This window comes from Chrysemys picta, chromosome 1, assembly GCF_011386835.1.
Source record: "Chrysemys picta bellii isolate R12L10 chromosome 1, ASM1138683v2, whole genome shotgun sequence".
Taxonomy (NCBI): Eukaryota; Metazoa; Chordata; order Testudines; family Emydidae; genus Chrysemys; species Chrysemys picta.
The window spans coordinates 358523419-358542910 of NC_088791.1; the positions used below are offsets into that span (position 1 = coordinate 358523419).

The following is a 19492-nucleotide window of genomic DNA, read 5'->3' on the forward strand; positions in this document are numbered from 1 at the left end:
GGGGATAAAGACTGAGAGGGGATATGATCACATTTTTCAAGTACATAAAAGGTTGTTACAAGGAGGAGAGAGAAAAATTGTTCTTCTTAACAGCTCAGGATAGGACAAGAAGCAATGGCCTTAAATTGCAGCAAAGGAGTTTTAGATTGGACAGTAGGAAAAACTGCCTAACTGTCCGGGTGGTTAAACACTGAAATAAATTGCCCAGGGAGGTTGTGGAATCTCTACCATGGGAGATTTTTAAGAGCAGGTTAGACAAACACCTGTCAGGGATGATCTAGATAATACTTGGTCCTGCCATGATTGCAGGGGACTGGACCAGATGGCCTCTTACGGTCCCTTTCAATCCTACCATTTAATATTTCTATGTCCCCTCCAACTTTTTCTCAGAGTCACAGCTAGTATCCTATCTTGTGCTTTATCTATTAGGACATTGATCCATGAGCATTTAAGATCATTTTCTTTCTAGCTGTCAATGATTTGCGAACAGGTAAAGACATTTTTGATATTAAGTGTCACCCCACCCTCTCTTTATTGGTCCCGTTGATTTTAACATCCCACCAAGTTGCTGTAACACCAACTAGATCAAATTCATGCTCACGAATGACCAATTCCAATTCTTTTTACTTGTTCCCAGGCTCCCAATATTAGCATATAGGCAATTCAATCCTTTCTTCTCTTCGCGTCCTTTGCTCTCTACATTATCATCTGCTGAGTGGTCAGATCTTCCCTCTTTTTACCCTCCCCGCTTCTAGTATTGGTTTAAAACCCTCCTGACTCCCCAAAAGGAGCAGCAGTCTTCCTTAAACAGCTGGAGATCTCTTTGTGAGCACACTGGATTTTCTTGCCGGTTGGGCTGGGCAGTCATCCACAGGTGTGCCCTGTACACCTCCCCATTCCCGTCACCGAGCTAGACTCTCACAGATCTCTTCAGCAGTAACCCTCCTGATCCCCATCGCCTGCCCATGCTCCGCCTGTGCAGAACGCCACTCTGACGTCTTGCCTCAGGTGAGTAGATTCTTTAATCGTCCCTTCTGGATCTGAATCTATGAATCTGCCCTTACTCCCCTCACTCTCAGTGCATATACTACGGCAGTGCCCCCAGCCTGCCTGACGTGCTCTGCTGTCTGGCTGCCATCTCCAGCTCAGTGCAGGCTCCTCCATGCGAATACCAGGCAGACTGTGGGAGGGCAGAGAGGCCATTCCCATTGCCCCGCGCTCCGACAGAGACCGACCGTGAGAAGGGACGTAGGTGCTCCTACCCCATCACCCCGCTCCTCACTTAGGCGGCTGGAGGGTGAAGGGGCTGCAGCTCAGGACCCCACTGCACCAGGAGGGCAGGCTGCGGGGCTCCTGCATGCAGTGGGGTTCAAAGAGCTGTGCCTGCACAGAGAGAGGAAAGGGCACAGGACACAAAGACCCGGCTTCCCCAGCCCCCTTCTCTAACACGCGGCCTCCAGACGAAGGCCAAGCCTGTCAAGGCGGGTCGAGGAAGGGGAGCCATTGCTGAACCCTGGGGCTCAAACACCAAGTCAGCGTTGGTGTACCCTGAACACCGCCTGCCGGTTCTGAGGTGAAGAAGCGCTTGGCACAGCAACCAGGGGCTGCGCCAGCTGGAACCCGCTCTTCCCACTGGGCACCAGGAGCAGACTGCGGGAGATGTCGCCCCAGGGAGCTCCCAGAGCGAGGCGGTGGGGGATGCCAGCTGGGTGCAGACACTCTGTGAGCTGCTCTGAGCCAGTCCGGACGGCCCAGCGTGCCCTCCCTGGGGCGGGGGATCTCACAGGGCAAACTGGAAGGGCTGTTTCTGCTCTGGGGAAGCATTTCCTCGGCCTCCCGCAGGGGAGTGGTGCCTGGATCAGGGAACAACTGCAGGGGCGAGATGCAGAGACTGCTCCAGGCCTGAGCTGGCACGCCTGCCCCTGTGCACTAGCCTGGGCAGGGTCTGGGCAGCAGCCTCGGGAAGCCAGGGCACAGCTGCTCTCGGGGCCAGACGCGCCCTCTGTAGCCAGAGCACAGCCCTGGCCGGGGACTCTGGGGCGGAGCAGGCTGCCGTGGGTTATCCTTGCCAGAGGCAGCCTGGGGCAGGGCACTCACAAGCCACAGCCCCTGGCAGGCCACGAGCCAGCCCGCGCGCTCTGCTGCCAAAGAGAGTGGCTCAGCCCCCGGCAATGCCAGCAGCACGCTCTCTTCGGGGCGCCACGTCAGAGAGGAAGGGAATGTCCCTGGCAGGCTACCAGGGATGTTACAGATGGATCCGTGGTCTCAGCACTTTTCAGTGTCTCCTCCCCGTCCCCGCAGGAGGCTAAGATAGAGCCCTCTCCTCTTAGGTACTTGCCTCCCTTTACAATAAAGGCTGGACCCCTCCCACTCAGAGAGCCAGACACCCTCCCCCAACCTGGGCCACCCACTGTGCACATCCCGCAGCACGGGAAGAGCATGGTCCGCCGCTCCCTACCTGAGGCACAGGGGCATCCTGCTCCTGTTGGCTAGGGCTCCCGCCAGGGGCCTCCTCGCTGCTTGGCCTCCTCCTGCAGGTCATGCGCTGGCTGTTCAGCTCCAGGATGCGGGTGGTAATGCCCTTGACATGCAGCAGGTCATCCAGCGAGTTGAAGCCCTTCAGCTCCTGCCAGGGAACAAGCAGGACTCAGCATGGCGTTGGGCAGAGCTTGGGCAGTCCCACACCAGGGCAGACACGGAGTCCCCCCACCCCCGGGTCTCTCTGTCCCCCTCCCAGGAAGATACTTCCCAGCTGGAGACCTCTCTCTGCGGGGTGCTCCCCTGAGATTCCCCTGCAGTCACCGTATTACCCCCGGCTGGCACAGCTCAGCTCACACCTGGTCATCCATGGGCCCTGTGATGTTATTGACACAAACTGGGACCGTATAGATCATTGTTACAACCAAGATCGTGTAGTGGCGACAAATCTTGTACAAAGGAGATCAAGTAAGGTGCCTATGAGGAGGTTCTGGTTTGCTGGTTATGATTATGTGATCTGTGGGCGTGTATCATTTTTGTATTTAAAGTTATAAGTATTGGCTCTAGACTGTCTGTAGTTCAAACTTGTACTGTGCTTCTGGGAGACACCCCAGACAAGTTGGTGTCAGCTCTGCCTAGTCTGCTGGATGGCCCATTAAGGACCATCAGCTACAACTGCCCCACTGAGAGAAGGCAGATACCCTTGTGCTCAGCAAGGCAGGGACATGCCTATGGACAGAACTTGGAGTCTTTTCCAGGCCATGTGCTGGAATGATCGTCTTTGGGACAAAGAAAGCTGAGGCCACATGGCAAGAGACTATAAAAAGCTGCTGCATCTCCTCCATCTTGTCTTCAATCCTGCTCCTGACCTCTGGAGGGTGTCACGGAGTATTGGGGGACTCAGGGCCCTGCACCCCCGGCCTCCTGCGATTCACCATGACTCTCAGCCAGCCAGTAAAGCAGAAGGTTTATTTGGATGACAGGAATACAGTCCAAGACAGGTCTTGCAGGCACAGACAACAGGGACCCCCTCAGTTAGGTCCATCTGGGGGTCCCAGGGCATCCCAGCCCCCCTTGGGAGGTCAGAGCAATCTCTGCCTCCCCACCATCTCACCACCCAGCTTCCAGCACTCTGCCTTCAGCGACCCCTCCCACAGCCTTTGTTCAGTTTCCCGGGCCAAGGTGTCACCTGGCCTCCAACCCCTTCCTGGGTTCTCATGTTACACGCTCAGGTATTCGCCTTTGGGCAGACTCAGACTCCCATCCCCCAATGCAGACTATCCTAGCCACACTCCCCTGTCAGCATTCACACACCACAGTAAGAACAGGCCCAGTTCGTCACAGAGGGACTTTGCTACAAACTGAAGCTCTGAACAAAGGACTGAGGACCCATCCCAGCTGGGGATGTTCCAGAGACTTGATTTGAACCTGCAGTTTATTGTATCGCGGCTGCAAGCCTGAACCAAGAACTTTGCCATCAGTGGATGTAACTGATTCCATTTAACCAATTCTAACTCTCATCTCTATCTTTTTCCCTTTATGAATAAACCTTTAGATTTTAGATTCTAAAGGACTGGCAACAGCGCGATTTGTGGGTAAGATCTGACTGGTACACCTCTGGGGGAGGGGCCCTGAGCTGGGACTGTGGTGGGGATGTGGGCACAGGAGGGGCTGAAACACCTGGGAAGAGGAATTTTGTCTCTCTACCTGACAAGCCCCTGACCCCACCCCAGACCTTCTGCCCTATGTCTCTTTGCCCCCTTACCCCTCCCACTCCCGGAGACAGAACTAACCCCCACAAAGGAAGTGGAAAGAGTCCCCGGGCTGGCGCCCACACTGAGCCCTGCTGGGTACAAGCACCTTCCCCAGCCCCGCCCATGCTGAGCACAGCAGGCACCCAGCAGCAGAGAGGCCTAGACAGGGAGCTGAGGAGAGGGGATCCCCTGGGGGTCTGGGGAAGAAGGTGTCTAATTCGCAGATAGACAAGAGACCTGCCCTGGGGAGGGGGGACACTCCCAGGATACAGGGGGACGCTCCCTGCCGGCTCGCCTCTAGGCAGCTGGTGGCTGGCAGGTGCCGTCCGGGTGCCCAGACAGGGCAGTTTGTAATCCAAGCATCTTTGAACACCCCCCACCCTCTTCAGGCTCAAGCAAAAGTGAGGGAGACAGGCCCAAGCTCTGACCCCAGGGCACACCTGTGCCTCACACAAACCCTCATGCCTGGCTCTCTGTGGGCTGCATGGCATGCCAGGAACACAGGTCTCCTGGAATCAGGACTGGGGCCACACTGCATGCTGGGGGCCCTGCTCCCTGCACCCCATGCCACGGCCCTGCACCTGGCCGCACGGTAGGCTAGGCCTATGGTCTCTGTGGAGAGAGCACTGCCCAGAACCTATCAGAGTCCCCATACGGCCCACCTTCCCCACCAAGTGTCCACAGGCAGGACAAACAGACTGACAGAGGGGGACTACAGGCCCCCGAGTCCTTCGTGGTACCCGATACCCTGAAGATGAGGGCACCGTGGTGAGGAGCATGCTGCAAATTCCTTGTTCTGGTGTCACCAGGGTAGGAGGGTCCATGGCCTGCATGGTCCCTTCCCTCCCTCTGTCCCCCCAGGCACAGAGTCAGGGGGCACAGCCCCAGAGCCAGCACAAGCCAGCCCGGATTTATAAACTGCTCCCCCAGGGGCTTGCACTGAACAGAATCTGCCTTCAAGGCTGGCTCTGCCAAGAACCAGCAGAGACTGGGCCAGGGGCTCCCTACGCTGACAGCCAGGCAAGCCCCCTCCATGGTAATCTATGCAGGCAACCTCCCACTCACATGGCCTGTCCCAGGGTCGCTCAGCCACAGCAAATGGAGCCAGAGCCGCATGCCATGCGAGGCCCTGCGAGCCAGGATGCACCGCCTGGCCCAGCACCACTCAGCCTCCCCCACCCAGAGAGGGAGTCCTCTGCACTGCTCACCCACTGTGCCCTGGCCTGCAGGGACTTCCCACCCACGAGGCCACTGTCCAGGTAAGCTGTGCTAAGAGACGTCCCTCGCTGACCCCTTACACAGCCCAGACTCTGCTGTTCAGTGCCGAATACCACCTGTCACTGGTGCTGCCACCCCTCAGTGCCCCATGCTCTAGGGTACTGAGAGCGGAGATCCGGGGTCAGGAGGGACTGAAACAGGAAGGGTCCCTGCTAGAAGGACAATAAAGCCTGGCTCTTTGCCATTTCTTACGGCTGAGGGACATCAGCTGGGGTCTCCTGGTAGCAGGGTCTGTCCCCACAAGAGTGGCTGGCCAGGATCCACCCAGGGGCCCATCCAATCATTTCTGTAACTCAGTTCTCACTTGGCTAAAGGGTCTTTGATCCCTGCACCGTACAGCGAGCCCCCGGCAGCACCCAGGAACAAACCCCTCTTGCCATTCTGGGGGACCACGCCATAGCGTTAGCCCCACCCCCACGCTCATTTGTTCTAAGGTCGGTTTCCTTTCAAACACAGCAGGCTGCAAAGCGAGGCCCAGGCACACCAGGGGTGTCAGTGGTAATGCTGTCCATGCAGCCAGAACTGCACCTGGTCACACATGGCCCCAGCTCTGCCCCCACATGGCCCAGCTCTGCCCCCAGGCACACGTGCAGTCTAACGAGAGGACTGCACACTGATTTCAGCGGGACACCGCCTCTCTGTGGCCAGGCCGTATTTGCAGTGATGGCAGCATAAGCCCACAGTAGCTCCGGGGAGGCCATGGAGGGGTCCCATGCGCAGCAGGGCTGATCCCAGTCAGGCACTGAAAGCCACCCCGCAAGGAGAGGTGAGAACTGTACTGAGCACCTGGCAATTCCTGGCAGAGCAGGCAGGGGCACTGGCAGCCTTCCCACCGTCACCAGGTACGTATATACACACTCTCCCCACACCCACAGCCAAACCACCACACCTGCCCCCAAGGCGTGCCAGCCTCCCACCCCCTCACAGAGCCTTTCCCCGCCCCACTGGGGACACCAAACCCCACAGGGCAGCCCTGCTCACTCGCCTCCAATGACAGCTTCCCCACCTGTCCCAGTCGGTCCCTCTGCTCCCAACCTCAGCAGTCAGTATCATCCTTCAATCTCATTGGCTTCCCCTTACCCCCGCGAATACTCAGCCCCCCTCCCCAGCCTACCCACCCACCACCTTGCTGATCTCTCCTGTGCATTCTCCACACCCTGCGCATCAGACCCAAGTCCCAGCACAGCCTACCTCCGGCCTGCCCCTCTGACTTTCGGAAGGGCCGTGTAGCCACAGTAGCTGTGGGAGGAAGAGAGGCAGAGCAGGCCCTCCACAGCAACCAGGGAATGGCCGAGAGCTCTGGCGGACACTACGGATGCTCAAGGGGCTGGACGAGATGACCTCTTGAGGTCGATCCTGCCCTACATTTCTGGGAGTCTCTGAGAGGGGGATGAGCATGCAGCAGGGAGGGGAGCCTAAGGCCTTATGTGCACAGGAAAGTTTAAGCAGTTGCACCAGTGCAGATGATCTAGTTATACCAGTATAAACACCCATGGGGACACTCTATTCCAGTACAAAGGTGGCTTTATTCGGTTTACCCTGAACCACTTCCCATGTGACAAAATCAGTGTTGAAAACAGGCTCTCTTATACTGGAACAAGTGTCTACACAGGGGGTTAGACCGGTATAACTAGAGTAGTTTAAACCCACACCTGAGCTCATATCCACATTGTGCCATAGAATCCTTATGGAGAGTAATTCCTACTATAGCAGTAGGGCTGTATTACCGACCAGCTGACCAGGATGGCGATAGTGACTGTGAAATGCTCAGGGAGATTAGAGAGGCTATAAAAATAAAAAACCTCAATAATAATGGGGGATTTCAACTATCCCCATATTGACTGGGTACATGTCACCTCAGCACGGGATGCAGAGATAAAGTTCCTTGACACTTTAAACGACTGATTCTTGGAGCAGCTGGTCCTGGAACCCACCAGAGGAGAGGGAATTCTTGATTTAGTCCTAAGGGAAGCACAGGATCTGGTCCAAGAGGTGAATATATCAGAACCGCTTGGTAATAACGACCATCCTTGGGGACCGGGAAGGGGGAGGACACCAGAGAAACCCACCACAGTTCAGAAAGGAGAACTACAGGACAGTGAGGAGGTTTGTGAAATGGAAATTAAAAGGTACAGCGTCAAAAGTGAAATCCCAAAAACGAACCACCGTGGCTAAACAACAAACTAAGAGAAGCAGTGAGAGGCAAAAGCATCCTTTAAATAGTGGAAGTTAAATCCTAGTGAGGAAAATAGAAAGAAGCATAAACTCTGGCAAGTGAAGTGTACAAATATAATTAGGACGGCCAAAAAAGAATGTGAAGAACAACTAGCCAAAGACTCAAAGAGTAACAGCAAACAACTTGTAAGTGCATCAGAAGCAGGAAGCTGCTAACAACCAGTGGGGCCCCTGGACGATGGAGGTGCTAAAGGGGGAACTCAAGGCCGATAACTAAGGCTACGGTTTGTCACAGGTACTTTTCGTAAAACAAAAATTTACGACCTGTGACCTGTCCATGACTTGTACAATATACCCCGACCAGCCCCCGCTCCCCACATCCTGCCCCACGGTCCCCCTCGCCCAGCCCCTGCCCCCCACCCCACGGTCTCCCCCACTCCCCACATCCTGCCCCACGGTTCCCCTCGCCCAGGCCCCGCCCCCCACGGTCTCCCCCACTCCCCACATCCTGCCCCACGGTCCCCCTCGCCCAGCCCCCGCCCCCCCCACCCCGCTCCCCACATCCTGCCCCACGGTCCCCCTCGCCCAGGCACCCCGCTCCCCAGACCCCACCCTACAGTCCCCCTCGCCCAGCCCCCACCCCACGGTCTCCCCCCGCTCCCCACATCCTGCCCCACGGTCCCCCTCGCCCAGCCCCCCCACCCCACGGTCTCCCCCCGCTCCCCACATCCTGCCCCACGGTCCCCCTCGCCCAGCCCCCGCCCCCCCACCCCACGGTCTCCCCCCGCTCCCCACATCCCGCCCCACGGCCCCCCCGCACCTCTCTCTTGCGCACGATGCCCCGGGCCCGGCGCCGGCCGATGCCGCTCAGCGCCCCCTCCAGCTCGGACACCCCGGCGCGGTTGATGTCCAGCTTCCCCCCGCCGGGGCCCGGGCCCCCCGGACCCGACATCCCGGGTCAGGAAACACCGCGGCCCCGCAGGCCCGACCGCACTGCGCACGCGCCCTCCCGGCCACCCGCACCGCGCACGCGCCTGCCCAGCCCCTGCTGACGCAGGGAGCAGCCGCCGGCCAGCCTGGGCATGCGCGCAACCGGCGCGGCTCGTGTCCCCCGAACTACAATTCCCACAAGGCACCGCGAGGCGATTGAACAAAAACTTTATTGATATAAAGTAACCAATGAAAAAGATGTGTCCCCCCCCCCCCGACGCACACCGCCCCCCCTCCTCTCCAGGGGCAGACACACACAGCCCCCCAGGCATGTCTGGGAGACTAAACAGCTCCCCAGCCCCCCCAATGCGGCAGGGCCCCCAGGCGGGGCAGGGGTGGGGCCCCCCGGGACAGGGCATGGGGTGGGGCCCCCAGGGCGGAGCCCCCGGGACAGGGCATGGGGTGGGGCCCCCAGGGCGGGGCCCCCAGGCAGGGCAGGGGTGGGGCCCCACAGCAGGGCAGGGGTGGGGCCCCAGGGCAGACACCAGCTGAGGGGCCCCTCAGCGCTTCTTGTAGAGGCAGGGTCTCAGCGCCAGGCCCAGCAGCTTCCCCCCAGCCCGGGGGGGCCCCGTCTTGGAGAAATCAAACATGTAGAAAAACGGATTGTCCAGGTCCTGCAAGGGGAGAAACAGCTGATGGGAGCTAGACCAGCCCCTCCCGCCCCAACACCTGCTGTCCGCCCACTGGCTCCTACCACCCCACCCCCCACACCTCTCTACTGCACCCCCCCAGCCCATCTTACCCCCCCATGCCCGCTCCTCGCCAGCCCCCAGCCTCTCCCCACACCTGCTACCCACCCACTGGCTCCTGCCGCTGCCACCCACCCCCCTGCTGCACCCCACCACAACCTCCCCGCTCCCCTGCACCTGCCACCACAGCCCAGCCCTGCCAATGGGCCTCCTAGCCAGACACAGGCCAAGAGCGACCCAGCGAGCTGCCCTGCCCTACCATATCCTGGGGGCAGCAGCAGCTCTGGGGCAGAGGCAGGCCCAACCCTGCCCACAGCAGCCCACACCCCTGGGGCCCTGTCTTGCCCAGACCCTGGGGCAAGTCCTGCCTGCGGCATGGGGAGGGGGTAGGACGCACCTTGGAGACAATCTGAAAGCCCAGCTGAGTCACGGCACTCACAAAGGCCCGGATGTCTGCGAAGCGGCTGGCAACCTCTGCCACCTTCAGCATGCCCCTGGGGAGAGGTCAGGTGAGGGGTGAGGGCTGGTTCCTCAAGCCACTGCCCGCATCCCTCGCAACTCCTCTGCGCAGCTCCTCACTGCCCCTCCCGTATCCCCCACAGCTACTGCTCTGTGCAGTTCCCCGCCACCACTGCCTGTGACGTTATGAGTGTGATATAACATCTCATTGAAAGGTGACAGGGCCAGAAGGAGTTAATTAACTCACAGACTGACCTGACCCCTGGCAGAACTGTAGAGACTGGTTAGGAAGATCTGTAAATGAGCAGAGCTTTGAAATGCAGCCGGCATTGTTAGAGGTAGAAGGGGAGGTGTTTGCTCAGGGCTTGTGATGTAAGCAAACAAGTCTTGTCTATTGCTATAGCTTTGATTCAAAGATCAAAAAAGGAATATTAACATTTAGGATGATACTTGAGTGAAATAGTATTATTGTCTATGTCTGAAGGTTGTGATAAACTGTATCTGAACTGTTTAATGGATAAATTACACTACGCTAATTGCGAGACTGTTTGGGAGACAGAAGATTAAGCATATTCTTTCAGGCCAAGAGGCTGCTGGAAAATGTACAGGTTTCAGAGCGGAGCCGAGTTAGTCTGTATCAGCAGAAACAACGAGGAGTCCTTGGGGCACCTTAGGCATAAGCTTTCGTGGGCTAGAACCCCCTTCATCAGACGCATGGAGTGGAAAACACAGGAGCAGGTATAAACACATGAAAAGATGCGAGTGTGAAGACAGTCTAATGAGACAATTCAATTAAAAGCAGGATACCAAGGGAGGAAAAATAACTTCTGAAGTGGTAATGAGAGTGGTCCATTTCAGATTCTGTGGGACCAGCTGCTGCTCCACCCCTAACCCCTTCCCCCCACCTCCTCAAAGAGCAGCGCTCTGTTACCAGACGGGCTCTGGGGTGATCCTACAACCCCCCACATCTGGGCTCAGGAAGCAGCAACAAGGAGACTCATGCTGCTATGAAGAGTGGACTCCTCTCAACAGCTGAGTTTCCCCCCTCTGAGCACTCGGCAGGAGGAGGGTAAAAATCCCAAACCAATCAGACTAAGTAGCTCATTGCTGCTTGGATGCGGGGCGCAGGGGTTTCTCAGCATGGGCAGGATCCCCAGCTGCTGAGCCCAGGTTAGTCCTGAAGGACAAAGGGAGCTTGCTGGTTACAGAGGCCTGTCATACCTTTGGGAAACTAGGACTGCGACGCATTCCTGTGTCTGGCTGGCTGCTCTAACCGTGGGAGTCTCTCCCCCATTTACATCTGAAGAGAGTCTATCCCAGGACAGGCTAAGAGCATTTTCTTTGGCGTGAAACCCAAAGAGCAGCTGACCTGGGGTGGGAGACGGGCTGAGGAGTGACCTGACTACTGCTGCATGCGGGGAGCTGCGGCTGTCGGTCCCGGGGTGTCAGAGAGACATGGCGTCATGAACTTCTATTGGACCCACTTCGGTTGGTCTGGGAGACCAGTTTTCAAGCCCCATCCCTGAGGGATGGGGAAGGTCCCCCAGCGTCGCAGCAACACGCTGCCCTGCAGTGATTCGGGGGGCGAGGCCCATCTGTTAGAGACGTGCTCTCCTGGGTTTGTGCCCCGGTGCCTCACGGTCCGGCCTCACGCTCCTGCTTTATGCCTCCACCCCTCAGCGTTGTGCTGCCACACAGCCCCCCAGGTTCTCCCAGGCCCCCGTTACCCTGGCCTCAGCACCCGGTTGGCCTCTTCCAGGATCTCCCGCAGATTGGTGCCCATCAGCGCCAGGCAGAACACGGCGACATCCACAGACTCGTCTGCCAGCGGCACCTGCAAGGCCACCCAGCAGCGTGAGCCCCGGGGAACGTAACACAGGGAGACCCCCCCCCACGTCCCCCGTACTGCTCCCTGCCGGCTCATACCCAGCCTCAGCCGCCCGCCTGCCCTACCTTGGCCATGTCGCACACAGTGACACGTGGGCTCAGAGCCACCAGGTCGAACGAGTGAACCTTGTTCCTGACGCTGGTCGCAATCTTGCAGTCGCCGCATCCAAAGTCTGCCACCACCAGCGAGGCCGGCCTGAGGGGGCAGCAGAGAGTGGGTGCCAGGCCACGGACCCCCGGCCCTGGTCACAGGGTCCCCGCCAGGGCTCAGCCATGCCCCACCCCTACGCAGGGCCAGGGGTCCCCCAGCAGCACCCACCCAGCCCTGCACTCACCGCCCCCGCAGGTATTGGATAATGCGGTGAACCGGATTCTCGGGCCAGCGCCCCACCTGCCGGGCGAAGCCGCGGTGATAGATGGCGAAGGCAGCAGGGTCGTGCTGGAAGAGCCGGGCTGCCTCCTGGCTGCTGGACGTGTAGAGCTGCTGGTTGATGTAGCGGAAACGGGCTGACTGGAGCCGCTCCTCCATCCGGGCCCGCAGCGCCCCCGAGAGCTCCGACGGGGGCAGTGCCGAGGTCCCCTGCCCCACATCCAGCCCCCCGCCCAGGCTCTGCCCCACATCCAGCCCCCCGCCCAGGCTCTGCCCCACATCCAGCCCCACGTCCAGGCTCTGCCCCACATCCAGCCCCACGCCCACTTTGAACTTGTTCTTCTGTCGCCTTTTATTCTTCTGTTTGTTCCTCCACTGCTTCCTGCTCAGCACTGGACCAGGCCCGCCAGTGGCTGCGCCCGGCTCCCGGCTCGGCGGCTCTTTGCTGGGCGTGCGCGCTTTGTCCCCAGGGGCCTCTGCTGCACAATCTAGGGCGAGAGACAGGCAGGTCGACGCTTAACCGCTGCATCGGCCCAGCGGCCCCCACGCCACTTAGCTCTGGTGAGGACGCTCCGAGGACGCACTCAGCCTGCCTGTCCCGCCGGCAGCGCTGCCTACACAGGGGTCAGGTCGGTCCCAGTGCCTGGACTTTTCACCCGCGAGTGACACAGCAACACCGGGATGGGCCTGGGAGGCCTGGCCTTGGTGTGAGGCACCCGCTCAGTGCGCACAGATCAAGGGATTCAGGGTAGAGTCCATCCAGCCCCCCTGCTCCAGGGCTAGCTTGCACCACGCAGCCCTGCCTGCAAACCCCAGGCCCAGCGCCAGTCGCCCCCAGCCGGTCCCACCTCCGGAGATGTAGCCCCAGGCGAGTGCATCTCCCTGCAGGAAGCTCCCGAGATGCGACTTGGACCCCCCCCACTCTGCAGTCCCTTGGGAGGGGAGCTGTGCCAGCCTACTCCGTACCTCTCCTCCGTCTCCTGCCAGCTGGGTCTGGCTCTGGCCCTGCCTGGGGAGCGCTGGAGCCGCTTGGAGCCCGTTGGGCGATACGGGGGGAGGAGGCAGCTCTGGGTTTCAGGCCCCGTCTCTGTTTCCTGGGCTGTTTCCTCCCCGCCCGGTCCGCAGAGTCAGACTCAGATTCGCTGTCCCCCGACAGGGGCCCGGGGCTCTGAGGAGGCTCCGTGCAGCTCGAAGCCTCCAGGCGCTGCAGGGTCGCGAGGAGCCGTCTGCGCTGCTTGTGCAAGGAGCCTCTGGGAGGCTGGAGACAGCAGGGGCGTCAGTGCTGCCCCCAGAGCTATGGGAGCCCAAGGGATCCACACTGGTCCCACCCCCACCTGAGGCAAAAGGCATCCCTCTCGCCCGCCCACGGACCTTACCCTCCCTCAGCTCCAGCCCCCGCCCCCATTACGGCCCGGGCCACCCACCAGGTGAGTCCACGTCTCTGGAAGGACAGGGGGGCTCACCGGGGGGCAGCGCTGGGCAGGGCGGCACCGAGGGTGCAGGAGAGCCTGGCTGAGAGCCTCCCCGCCATCCTCCTTGTTCCACCCCCCTTCGTCAAACATGGCGCGGCTGCCGGGAACCCAGCTGTCTCTCCGGGCGGCTCCCACTGGCCTAGAACAGAAGAACAGGGGTGAGGCCTCCAAGCTGCGTTTCCCTGGAGAGTCGGGGCCAACGGCTCCTGTGTTTCCCCTCAGCAGCTCCCAGCAGCTGCGTTTCGTGGGCGAGACCCGCATCTCCCCCGCCTGCGCAGACTGCCCGGGGCCCTGCGAGTCCCAGCGACAGGCTGCCGGGCACAGAGTGACTGTTGGCAGCGAGGGAGCCCCAGTTCTTTCCTTCACAGGTCACCGCACAACACCCCAAGAACCGACACGCCCTTCACCCCCTGCCAAGGGTCTCCTCTGTGGTCACAAGTTCAGCCCGGCTTCAGCTCAGCAGCCACCCAGCCTATCGGCCTTTCCCTGTACCCAAAGGATTGGGGCCCTCTCTGGACCGGGACCTGTCCATTGGCTGGATCAGGAAAAAGGCCTTGAGCCAGTTTAAAACAAGGCAATTTATCCACAAATTCTGTGTCTGTTGGTCAGTGAAGAATCCAGTTTGAGCTACTGCCTGGGCGCAAACTGGATTTGGAGTTGGCTTCGAAGGGCTGATAAAGAAAGAATTACATTAGCACCTCCCCCACTAGAGAACATACACACAACTCTGCAACACCAGGCCTGGGCTACACCGAGAAGTCAGAGCGACAGGTTGCTTAGCGCTGTGAAAAATCCACTCCCCAGAGCAAGCCGACCTAACCCCGGTGCAGACAGCGCCCCGGGACGGGATTAACTCCTCCCTGCCTCCACCGAAGCTGCACCACTGGCATTGTAAGTGTTGACATATCCACATACACAGCCACATTTTAAATACAACGGACCCAAAGGTGTTAAACCTATTTATTAAGGTTTATCCAGGCGATTGACACAATCCCCCAAAATCTCACCCCCTGGAACCAGGGAACATTAAATTAGTTCCCTCACTCCCGACCCGGAGCCCCCTGCTACTCCAACCCTGCCCCCAACAGCTCTGCCGGTGCCCCTCACTCCTGACCAGCAGCCCCTGCTAGCCCAGCCCTGCCCCCCTCCCAGGCCTGCCGGTGCCCCTCACTCCCGACCCACAGCCCCTGCCAGCCCAGCCCTGACGGTGCCCCTCACTCCTGACCAGCAGCCCCTGCTAGCCCAGCCCTGCCCCCCTCCCAGGCCTGCCGGTGCCCCTCACTCCCGACCCGCAGCCCCTGCTAGCCCAGCCCTGCCGGTGCCCCTCACTCCCGACCCGCAGCCCCCTGCCCCCCCCAGCCCTGCCGGAGCCCCTCACTCCCGACCCACAGCCCCTGCCAGCCCAGCCCTGACCCCCCCCTCGAGCCCTGCCGGTGCCCCTCACTCCCGACCCGCAGCCCCTGCCAGCCCAGCCCTGCCGGTGCCCCTCACTCCCGACCCGCAGCCCCCTGCCCCCCCCCCAGCCCTGCCGGAGCCCCTCACTCCCGACCCACAGCCCCTGCCAGCCCAGCCCTGACCCCCCCCCTCGAGCCCTGCCGGTGCCCCTCACTCCCGACCCGCAGCCCCTGCCAGCCCAGCCCTGCCGGTGCCCCCTCACTCCCGACCCGCAGCCCCCTGCCCCCCCCAGCCCTGCCGGTGCCCCTCACTCCCGACCCGCAGCCCCCCCCCCCGTGCCTCTCACTCCCGACCCGCAGCCCCCCCCCCCGTGCCTCTCACTCCCGACCTGCTCAGTCTGTCGCTCACGTGCGCCACAGCCGGGCACCATAGAGCCGAGGAAACAGGCGGCTAGAGCGGCCTCTCCGCAGCCAAAAGGCCGGAAGTCCTGATCTGGGGGCGGGGCGGAGCCGGCTCCTCGCAGCCGGGCACTGAGGGGCGGGGGGGACCTGGGTCCGGGGACCATCAGGGGGGGCGGGACTTGGGGGCCGGGGAGGGCGCGGTCAGAGGGGCTGGGGGCGGGACTTAGCGGGCCGGAGAAGCGGACGGGGGGACTGGGGGCGGGACCTGGGGCCGGCGGGGGGGGGCGGGCTGTGGGCGGGACTTGGGACCGCCGGGGGCGCTGGGGACGGGACTCGGGGCCGGCGGGGGGGGCGGGACCTGGGGCCAGCGGGGGGGGGGGCTGGGGGCGGGGGGGGCGGGACTTGGGGCGGGGGGAGCGGGATTTGGGGCCGGCTGGGGGCGGGACTTGGGGCCGCGGGGTGGGCTGGGGGCGGGACCTGGGGCCGCTGGGGGGGCGGGACTTGGGGCTGGCGGGGGGGGCGGGACTTGGGGCTGGGGGCGGTATCTGGGGGGGGGCGGGACTTGGGGCCAGCCGGGGGGGGGGGGCGGTATCGGGGGGGGCGGGACTTGGGGCTGGCGGGGGAGCTGGGGCCGCCGGGGGGGCGGGCTGGGGGCGGGACTTGGGGCCGCTGGGGGGGGGCGGGACCTGGGGCCCGGCGGGGGCGGGAGCTGGGGCCGCCGGGGGGGCGGGCTGGGGACGGGACTCGGGGCCGGCCGGGGGGGGCGGTATCTGGGGGGGCCGGGACTTGGGGTCGGCGGGGCCCCCGCGGGGGGGCTGGGGCCGCCGGGGGGGGCGGGACTTGGGGCCGGCCGGGGGGCGGGACCTGGGGCCAGCGGGGTGGGCTGGGGCCGGCCCCCGACGGTCTCTCCCTGCAAATCCCAGAGCCGCCGCCAGGGGCCGCTGCGCTCGGGCCGCTCCCGCGGGCGGGGCCGGGTCCCGCCGCCTCCCGAGTCGGACTCGGAGCCGCCCGGAGCGCAGCGGCCGGGAGCGGTGAGGGGGGGGTCGGAGCGGGGCTCGGCCCGGGGGGTTCGTGGGGCCGGGCGGGCAGCGGGATGGGGGCGGGGCTCGGGAGGAGGGCCCGTGGGGCCGGTCGGGGTAGCGAGATGGGGGGGTCCGTGGGGCGGGGGACTCCGTAGGGCCGGGCGGGGACGGGGCGGGGGACAGAGCGGCAGGGGGGGGGGGGTCCGTGGGGCGGGGGACTCCGTAGGGCCGGAGCGGGCGGGGGGGGGTCCGTGGGGCGGGTAGCGAGATGGGGGGGTCCGTGGGGCGGGGGACTCCGTAGGGACGGGGGCGGGGGACGGAGCGGCGGGGGGGGGGGGGTCCGTGGGGGCGGGGTAGCAGGATGTGGGGGCTCCGTGGGGCGGGGCTCGGGCCGGGATGGGGGGATCGGGGGGGCCGGGCGGGTAGCGGCGCGGGGGGGCTCTGTGGGGCGGGGGGGCGCAGTCTCTGCGTCCGGCGCTGCGGCCCCGCCGCGGGGGGAGTTCACGGGTCCGGCTGGGCTGATGCTGCCCCCGGGCGGCCCGGGCCATTTCCTGCTTCCAGGGCCGGGGGGGGGGGGCGACCAACGATCCCCTTCCCCATGGATGCAGCGCGGGGCGGGGGCACGGGGCATGTGGTGAGCTGGGGGGGTCAAGGGGCGAACGGGGGGGGGAACAGCAGGGAAGAGGGGGCACAGGGGCAACCTGGGGCCGTACAGTGGAGCTGGCACAGGGAGAGATGGGTTGGGGGGTTGAGATGGGGGGCCTGGAGCGGGAGCTGGGGCCGGAGGGGGGAGCGAGGGGGCGCATGGCTGAGTGGGCCTGGGAAACAGGGGGGGAGCGGGGCCAAGCGGGCCCAGGGGGAGGGGGGCGGGCAGCGGAGCAGGCTGGGGGAGAGGGGGATGCGCGGAGGAGGGGGAGGGAGCTGGAGGTGTGTGGCAGAGCAGGTGGGGGGGAAAAGGGGGCATGCGCAGAGGGAGGGAGCTGGAGGCGCACGGCAGAGTGGGCAGGGGAAAAGGGGGCGCGTGCAGCAGGGCAGGCAGCAGGAGGGAGAGGGGGGCATGCAGTGGAGCGGGATGCACAGCAGAGAGGGCCCGGGGGGAGAGGGCGCACGGCAGAGCGGGCGGGAGGAGAGGGGGGGCGTACAATGTAGCGGGCTCAGGCAAGGAGGGCAGGCGGGGGGAGTTGGAGGTGCGTGGTGGAGCGGGTGGGGGGGAGAGGGGGCGGGTGGCAGAAGGGGGGAGAGGGGGGCGCGTGGCAAAGAGGGCAGGGGTGCTGGGAGCGTGCGGCTGAGCGGGCATGTGGTGGAGCGGGTCCAGGTAAGAAGGGCGCGCAGCGAGCAGTGTGGGCGGCGGAAGGGGGGAGAGTGAGGCGCGCAGCGGAACGGGTGGGGGGAGCTGGCAGGGGAGAGGGGGCATACAATGGAGCAGGCTCAGGCGAGGAGGGCTGGCGGGGGGAGTTGGAGGTGCGTGGTGGAGCGGGTGGGGGGAGAGGGGGCGGGCGGCAGAAGGGGGGAGAGGGGGCGCATGGCAAAGAGGGCAGGGGTGCTGGGGGCGTGCGGGCTGAGCGGGCGGAGTCAGAGGGGTAGGCGGCAGGGGGGGGAAGAGGGGGCATGTAGTGGAGAGGGTCCAGTAAGAAGGGCGTGCGGCGGAGCGGGTGGGGGGACGGGGTGGGCGGCGGAAGGGGGGAGAGTGAGGCGCGCAGCGGAACGGGTGGGGGGAGCTGGAGGCATGCGGTGGAGCGGGCAGGGGGAGAGGGGGGCATACAGTGGAGTGGGCCCAGGCGAGGAGGGCGCGCTGCGGAGCGGGTGAGGGGAGCTGGAGGCGCGCAGCACAGTGGGCCCGGGGGGAGTGAGTGGCAGGTGCATGGTTGAGTGGGCACAGACAGGAGAACTGGGGGGCACATGGCTGAGCGGGGGGCGCAGGGTGAGCTGGGGCACATGACCAGAACAGCGGGGTCAGGGGATGAGGCACACAAGGCTGCCGGCCCAGGCTCAGCGGCTGCTGATGGGTGCTGAGGCAGGGTGACTAGGTGGGGCTCCAGGCTGTTTATCACGCCCAGGGGATCAGTGACCCAGCACCCCCTGCTCCCCTCTCTCTGGTTCCAGTCCCTGTGGGGTACCGGCTCTGTGGGGATAATAAAGCCCCCGGATTCCCCTCTGTGCCCGGCACTCCCTGTGTCTCTGCATTAGGAGCTGCCCCCAGGAGAGGAAACCAGAGCATCTGTTAGCATTTATTGTGGGGTGCCCCCTTGCTGGGGCCCAGCCCTGAGTCACCCCTGTCCTGCACAGTGCCCCCAGCACCAGCAGTGACTGCGAGGGCAGAGTGCCCCGCCCCATTCCCTGCACCCCACGGTTTTAGCTGTGGAAGTGCTTTGCTCGCTGCTGGAGTCAGCCTCTGCTCTTGTGTGCACATGCTGTCCCGTCCTGTCTGAGCCCCTGGGTGCTCTCCTGCCCCGCACGCTCCCTGCAGCACCCTGCCCCGGTGCAAGGGCACATTCCCGTGGGTGCCTTCGACCCTGCACCTAGCGGGGGGGAGAGGCTCAGCCCAGGCTGCCGGGGCAGGGGTGTGAAATATTCCCAGCTCCTGCCAATGGAAACAGCTGGAGCCCCGGGAAGATGGAAGGGCTGGGCGCTGGCTGGGCCAGGCACGTCTGCTGAGCCCCCCCACCCCTGGAAGTGACCCTTCGAGTGCACTGCCTCTGGGGAAGGGTCCTGGCTAACAAAGGGCTGATCGCAGGCACAGGACCCCCTTACTTCCCTCTGCAGGACACTGGTTCCAGCCTGCCCAGTCTCCCTGGCTCGGGCAGGAACAGGGCGTGCCAGGCATGAGCCTTTGCTCAGGGGGTGGGCACAACTGGGCTGCGTCCCGGGCTGGGCACCCATCTGCCCTGAGAGCCAGGAGGCCCACGGTCAAGCAATGAAAAGCCGGCCGCCAGGACTCCTAGGTTCCCTCCCCAGCTCTGGGAGGGCACGGGGGCTGGATGGGGATCAGGACTCCTGGGTTCTGCACTCACTGTCTCCTCGTGCCAGCCCCTCGCCCTGTGGCCTTGCCAGGCCGCTTGTGGTTTTGCTGGGAAGGGGGGTGGCCACCACAGCAGGAAGTGTCCCCACACTCTCCCGCCCCC

At 63.3% G+C, this 19492-nt stretch overlaps 3 protein-coding genes across 6 annotated transcripts in view; 1 reads left to right on the forward strand and 2 right to left on the reverse strand.

Moving 5' to 3' along the window:
- LOC101952753 (F-box/WD repeat-containing protein 7-like) overlaps positions 1-8728 on the reverse strand; it is a 36346-nt gene extending 27618 nt beyond the window's left edge. The window contains exons 1-2 of the mRNA XM_065596769.1: positions 8506-8728; positions 2459-2626 (exon numbers count right to left, since the gene is read on the reverse strand). Coding sequence (XP_065452841.1) covers positions 2459-2626; positions 8506-8637 — 300 coding nt within the window. The 5' untranslated portion in view covers positions 8638-8728. The remainder of the gene's footprint in view (positions 1-2458; positions 2627-8505) is intronic.
- LCMT2 (leucine carboxyl methyltransferase 2) overlaps positions 1-19492 on the forward strand; it is a 517091-nt gene that overhangs the window by 200799 nt on the left and 296800 nt on the right. The gene's annotated exons all lie outside the window — the stretch shown is intronic.
- Positions 8959-15492, reverse strand: RRP8 (ribosomal RNA processing 8). Of its 4 annotated transcripts, none has more exons than XM_065596876.1 (8): positions 15336-15492; positions 13505-13691; positions 13047-13338; positions 12046-12568; positions 11777-11906; positions 11551-11657; positions 9762-9858; positions 8959-9289 (listed from the first exon to the last, which is right to left on the reverse strand). In XM_065596876.1, exons 2-8 carry the CDS (start codon positions 13640-13642, stop codon positions 9176-9178), a joined length of 1401 nt encoding a protein of 466 aa, XP_065452948.1. In that variant the 5' UTR covers positions 13643-13691; positions 15336-15492; the 3' UTR covers positions 8959-9175. The 4 variants fall into 4 exon arrangements, with proteins under 4 accessions (XP_065452948.1, XP_042710414.2, XP_042710415.2 ...); XM_042854480.2 differs by lacking the exon at positions 15336-15492 and adding an exon at positions 14272-14741; XM_042854481.2 differs by lacking the exon at positions 15336-15492 and adding an exon at positions 14272-14729 and having other exon boundaries at positions 13544-13691.

What these genes read in the sequence shown, in the direction of transcription:
- RRP8 (XM_042854480.2), bottom strand. Translation starts at nt 14,477, where the DNA reads ATGTGGCTGTGTATGTGGATATGTCAACACTTACAATGCCAGTGGTGC. An exon ending in TGGCAGGAGACGGAGGAGAG is followed by an intron (nt 12,569 to 13,046) that starts GTACGGAGTAGG and finishes CTCTCGCCCTAG; the next exon opens with ATTGTGCAGCAGAGGCCCCT. An exon ending in ATCCAATACCTGCGGGGGCG is followed by an intron (nt 11,907 to 12,045) that starts GTGAGTGCAGGG and finishes CTGCCCCCTCAG; the next exon opens with GCCGGCCTCGCTGGTGGTGG.